Source organism: Impatiens glandulifera, unplaced genomic scaffold, assembly GCF_907164915.1.
Source record: "Impatiens glandulifera unplaced genomic scaffold, dImpGla2.1, whole genome shotgun sequence".
NCBI lineage: Eukaryota > Viridiplantae > Streptophyta > Magnoliopsida > Ericales > Balsaminaceae > Impatiens > Impatiens glandulifera.
Genome location: NW_025919031.1, coordinates 19427 through 25870, shown reverse-complemented (window position 1 = coordinate 25870; position 6444 = coordinate 19427). Strand labels below are relative to the sequence as shown.

Sequence of the window (6444 nt, the reverse complement as noted above, 5' to 3'; positions counted from 1 at the left end):
TAACTCATTGGAACGCTGTTACTCGAGGGAAGTCGTCGCTTCCCCCGGGTACATCGGGATGGCCTTTTGTCGGCCAAACACTAGAGTTTTTGAAAGCTGGTTGGAGTGGCCATCCCGAGAAGTTCATATTCGATAACATTAAGAAGTATCGATCGCACATCTTTAGATCACACTTGGCTGGATCCCCAGCCGTCGTCTTCTGTGGGGCAGCTGCCAATAAGTTTGTATTCTCGAACGAAAATAAGCTTGTCCAATTGTGGTGGCCAAAAACAATCACCAAGTTAATACCTTCTACGTCCAATTTCGAAGAATCCCTTAAACTAAATAAGATGCTTCACAATTTCTTAACCCCGAAGACTCTAGAACCCTATATCGGTTTCTTGGACATAATCGCGCAACGACATTTCGCTTCACATTGGGACAATAGGGAACAAGTCACCGTGTTTCCACTTATGACAAACTTCTCACTCGCGTTGGCTTGTCGCTTGTTCATCAACGTTGATGATCCCAAGCTCGTTGAAAAGCTAGCAAATCCTTTAGAGCAAGTCTTGAGGGGGACCGTTTCGATGCCCATTGACTTGCCATGCACAAGGTATAACCGTGCCATCAAATCATCCCGTTTCATCATTAGTGAATTTACGACGATCGTAAAGCAAAGAAAGACCGATTTAGAACAAGGAACGTATAAATCCCCTACACAAGATTTACTATCACACATGTTGCTTACTGGAGATGACAACTTTGTGAAGGACTCTAACATCGCCGAAAAGATCCTGGGATTAATTATAGGCAGTGACACGGTCGGTTCGGCATGTTCTTCCATTGTCATGTTCCTTGCCAAACTCCCGGATGTTTATGAAAGAGTTTATAAAGGTATGGATCATTACACATGATTAATGTTAATTGAAATGATTTTTTTGATGATTAATATATAGTTCTTTTTTTATGCAAATAAATAGAGCAAATGGAAATTGCAAATTCAAAGAGTTTAGGTGAATTGCTGACTTGGAATGATGTTAATAATAAGATGAAATATTCATGGAGTGTAGCATGTGAAGCAATGAGACTTGCCCCTCCTATTCAAGGCACCTTTAGGGAGACCTTGACTGATTTCATCTATGAAGGCTTTTTAATACCAAAGGGATTGAAGGTGAGAAATTATCATTATTTATATGATCTCTTTTACAAATAAATTTTGATATGAATGTTAGTTTGGATTTCTAATAGTATGAAAATTGATTTAGATTAGATAATATTTTGAAAGATAACTTATATAAATAATAATATATTCATAAATTTGTTAATGTTTTCTAATTCTAACTCAAACTAAGACTCCGCTCTCAAAAGTTTTCAAACGATACTTGTTTTTGATAAAAATGTTTATGTTAAAGGGAGATCTTTAATGGGTCTTTACTACATTGGTTACACTCAATCAATTCTATATCGGACTCCATATTCGTGTGGATCGAATATATCAGATATTTTGGTCGGTTTAATAATTGTTATATATCTAATAAATCATATCCGATAAGTTTTAAAATAATTTTAATCATCTAATAAAAAATCTAAGTAAAACATATCAATATAGTAATAATTTTAAACACATTTTTATTAAACAAAAATGTAAAATCAAGTGGGTATAACTTCTTTAAACACTTTTTAAGACCTTTTATTCTACACTAGTATGTCAGTATACTCCATTAAGACCTTTCGTTCATCCATATCAATGTATATCTCGATTGAGCGGTTCAAATTGATTTGAATGCTCAAGCTAGTTTATATAATAGATTTTTTCTTATTGTAAGCTATATTTTTCTTTTATTCCACGCAGATATATTGGAATGCGAACTCGACACATAAAAGTGCAGAATATTTTCCTAAGCCCAAAGAATTTGATGCCTCGAGATTTGATGGGCAACCGGTACAACCCTACACTTTTGTCCCTTTTGGTGGTGGGCCGAGGATGTGCCCTGGCAAAGAGTATGCCCGTTTAGAAATACTTATTTTCATGCATTGTTTGGTGAAGCGATTCAAATGGGAGACGATGATTCCAAACGAGAAGTTAATTGTCGATGATAGGTTTAGGCCCGAGAAAGGTCTTCCAATTCGTCTTTTTCCTCATCCAAAAGTTTAACATGTTGTTATCTTGTTTAGCTAATAATATCTTGAATAAGTACACTATTTAGTAAATATGCTTCTATTATTGTTGTTTAATTATAATATTGAATTAATATATGAAACTTTTATAATAAGATTAAACTAAATAAGCAATTTGGCATAGATGCTATGATGTAAAACACCAAAATCTCTTCAAGATAGATTTTAGACCTTGTCAAACACAATCAAGGACTATATCTCAGCTGGAGAAGATAGATTCTATCAATATTAGACATACTAAGGTTGGATACAATCTAGATCTAGTTGATACATATTTTCAAATAAAACCCTTGCTCTCATCTAGTTGTTTTGTTATTTTTCAATAAGAATTGATTAGTTTTTAATCATCATTCTTAACTTTTACTACATTGAATTGTAATATATGAACTTGTTAGACTATGTTATTTAGTAAGTAACTATGTGATTATGAAATATAGAATGCATTCGTTATCTTCACGATTTTTGCAAACAAGGTATCTTTAATAACTGTCGTTCCCACATCGGTATATATGGGCTATCACAGATCACACTACAACAAAAACGACCTACGACGACGCTTAAAAAGATTTCTGTCAACCTTTAAAATCGTCGCCAAAAATGTTACCAACGCTTACTCTTGCATCGTCGAAAGCAAGGTGGGCGTAAGTTTTTACCACGCTTATTTAAGCGTCGGTACAAGCATTGCCGAAAGACAGAAGTTTTAACAACGCTTAAAAAGCGTTGACAATGAATTTCAAACGTCGCCAAAAGTCTCTTTTATTTTTAAACTATATTTTAACAGTTTTTTAAAAAAAAAATATTTTTATTTCTACTTTTGTTTTAGATGTTATATTAATTTTTTTTATAAACTAAATAAAAACACCAAAATTAAACAAAGCCTTATATATTCAACAACCTCTTAACCAAACCTATTCATACATTGTTGAATAGAAATAGGAGATATCTAAAAGCTTTACAGTACTTAGGTTCTTAGGCTACTAAAACTTGCCACTCTTACTCTTGAGTTCCCCTTTCTTTCCCGCACGAGCATGTAGGGAACCGGATCAATAAAAGACATTTTGTTGGTCATATCTCGCTTCAAAGTAGAGAGGCTAGCGTGCAATGGCTTCTCCGGTAGAGGCTCACTTCCTCTGCTTGTTGCTCGCTGTCTACAAAATGAGTCTTCACTACCACCTGACCCCTAGATTTAATCAACAATAAAGTTCAGTAAAATTAATGAAGTGAACAGCCCAACTTCAAACAACAATAAAGTTCAGTAAAATCAGCTCAACTTCTTTGTTTGAAGCTTTGCCACATTTTCTATACTTGAGGGAATGAAAGTGACGAAAGGTGAAAAACGGAAAAAGGGGCCATTTACAGAAAAAAAGTATGAAAAACAAAAAACAGAATACCTGGATTGCCTTTTTATATTTGGACATTGACCTGGATGCTGGAGACATTTCCTGCAAATCAAATTGTTTTCTACAAAAACACAAATAATATTTCAGACAACACATTTTATATATAATAAATAAAGACTTAAATAATTAAATAAATTTAAGAACATTAGTTAGTCATTTAGTTAACTTATCACTCATGTTCTATTTGTTTAAATAAAATGCATTAAATTTCAAGTAATTAGCTCCCATGAGAGAGAAGTTCTTAAAATTTTACTACTTTTTATCATTTGACAATTTGAATATGGGCAATCTTTACACTTGAGCACACACACTAGAAAATCTCTCTACTAAAATAATCACACATAATAATGGTGCATAATTATGTTCTAAGAGTTTAATTTACCATTTTTTTCAGAAACTTCACGCTCTTGTTCACCTTTAAGTTTCTTCTTTTTCCAGAGTATGCAATACTAGAGTATGCAATACTACTGACTCCAATACCACAATTTCTCGCTCATTTCCTGCATTTTTTTAACATCATACAAAGATAGTTTTTGGAAATAATCTGTTTTTTCTTATGAAATATTGATAAGCCTGGGATTACCTGTGTAGATGTCATCATGTTTGGGTTCAGGCAGAGAACAACTTGATGTAAGTTTTTGACCTGGTAACCAACCAACATATGGAGAAGCTATTAGAAAACTAACCCAATTCAATGAGTTAATATATTTAAATCAACTTTTGAGAATTCATTACTTGTGCTATGGCATTGAAGACTTATCTCTGCAATCAATCTTTAAAGAACTCTGAGTTGAATCACTAAAAATAACTTCGAAGAGAGGTAAAGTAATCTCACTTGAGGCACTAATGAAGGTTAGAAGATCCTGTAAACCACAAGAAAATGCAGCAAGTCACTCTCAGAGATTAAGGATGAAAGCTGACTTGATTCTGTCATTTTGAAAGAAAAAAATTGCTTCAGATATTTCAAAATGTTCCCATTTGGAACTACTAATTGTTTTTTTTATCTTAAAACAAAAATATTTTTTTCCAAAATTTTACCAAGACAACTTTCAGACCAGTAAATGAAACCAGAAGGTACAAGAAGCAAAGTGAACACAACACTTGTAGGTTTCATTGCTGATATGTAATTATATTCTCCAATTTCATGGCTAATCTTATCTTGCATCTCCGTCTAAGATAAATAAATACTATAACCCGAGCAATCAAGTTACGAGCTTACCTAGATTACATAATCTTGTTTGTCTGATTTAGGGAACCTTTTGAGAATCCCAAGGATAAAATGAGTAAAATAACCCATCTAGTGAACCAAAAAAGATCCAACCTGTAATATGATAAATTAAATATTTATATCTCTAATGTTCTTTTTACTCGGATAACCTAACTTTTAATAATATACATGAAACTTTTTATATTATTTAAAAATAATAAAGGAAGAAGGTAGTGGATATTCACCAATAGAATCAACTGTTGGGAGCAAAGTCTGTAGAACTTAATGGACCAACATTATTTTTCCAGAATTGATCATTAAATGCATCAATTGTCAGTACAAGAGCCTTTGAAGGGAAAGTAATGTACAAACGAACGTTGTTTCCAGGAGTAACTGTGAATGAAATATCAACTGAGCTTAAATCCTGAACCCATTTAAAATATACATGAAACTTTTTATATTATTAAAAAAAATTGATTTAGGTCATTAAGCCCACAAAGTTAGACTTACCATTCCCTTCTTTCTTCTGAAATAAACAACTATAGTAAGAAGTATCACCATAACATCTTACCAAGTCATTTGCACTAAATAAATACATTACTTAAGAAATCCAATAAAAACAAACAATATTTAAAGTCAGCTTTTATTTTTTCCATGAACATCATCAAGAAGACAGTTGTCAGAAATATGCAAACTTAGTAATACAGATAAAACAAATTAGTGGGAAAAACTCAGAAACATACTTAGAAAGGGAACAACTTCCACGACCCGCGGATCAAGGCAAGCCCTAATGGACAACGCTGTCCACGATTGATTCCATACCGAGGCCGAGTTCTAAAAAACCTCTTTAGAATTCTTTATTTCAAATTTGACTTTATCGTCGTTTCAAATTAATGATCAAATTGTAACTGAAAGATTCAATACATACTAATAAAAGAGAATTCCGATATGGAGGTCTTATATGAAACATCACGTTTGTTTCAGAGAATTTAGGTTAACATCTTGAAGGTTATAATGACATTGTATTATTCAAAATTCGAGCTACAATCTACAATCTACAAAAATATACTTCCTAAAATTGGTTTCAAAGCCATACTTTCCAGATTGCATACTTCAACACACTACTTTTAAAACAGTGCTAGATCAAAAGTTTGGAATATGTCTAACTCGTGATTTGGTTCAGCAACATTCTGGTGCAGTTTTAAACCTAAACTAATGAGCTTAAAATGCACTGATCTATTTTAGGTATATTTCTTTAGTCTATTCAAGCAATATCTATTTCAGAATGCATTATGCAACATAAACAGCTTGTTAACATTAACTTAAAAAGGAAGATATTAAGATCAGTTTATCAAATTCAAACCTTTTATAGTGAAATAAGAGATTAGCTTTAGCTCACATAATCATCAAGGTCTGATTCTCAATTTTAACTAGAGAAAAACGAAAGTCCCTATGGTCATTCCACAATATCAGTATTCTAAGAAAATTACCAAAGGAGAGGACTCACCTAAAGTAAAAAATTGAATCCAGGAATGAAATAAATAGGCACAATGAAATAAACTCATACAGATCGATCTGAGAGAAAACAAGCGGATGAAGGAACTATGATATACGAAAACCTTATCAACTTTATCTTTATCGAAGAGACTGAAGGCTTCCTTGAATTCGGAGATTTGGTCA

The 6444-nt window shown here is 32.7% G+C and overlaps 1 protein-coding gene and 1 long non-coding RNA gene across 2 annotated transcripts; one reads left to right on the top strand and one right to left on the bottom strand.

Moving 5' to 3' along the window:
• Positions 1 to 8: 8 nt before the first annotated feature.
• On the top strand, positions 9 to 2134 carry LOC124917346 (beta-amyrin 28-monooxygenase-like; the record flags this gene model as incomplete). Its single annotated transcript, XM_047457799.1, has 3 exons — positions 9 to 873; positions 960 to 1150; positions 1832 to 2134. Coding segments are annotated over 3 exons (1359 nt in total), but the record flags the coding sequence as incomplete, so codon positions are not given.
• A 1145-nt stretch (positions 2135 to 3279) lies between these two features.
• Positions 3280 to 4365, bottom strand: LOC124917344. Its single transcript, XR_007097122.1, has 3 exons — positions 3940 to 4365; positions 3549 to 3618; positions 3280 to 3337 (listed from the first exon to the last, which is right to left on the bottom strand). It is a non-coding gene; the product is annotated as an uncharacterized LOC124917344 (long non-coding RNA).
• Positions 4366 to 6444: the final 2079 nt, after the last annotated feature.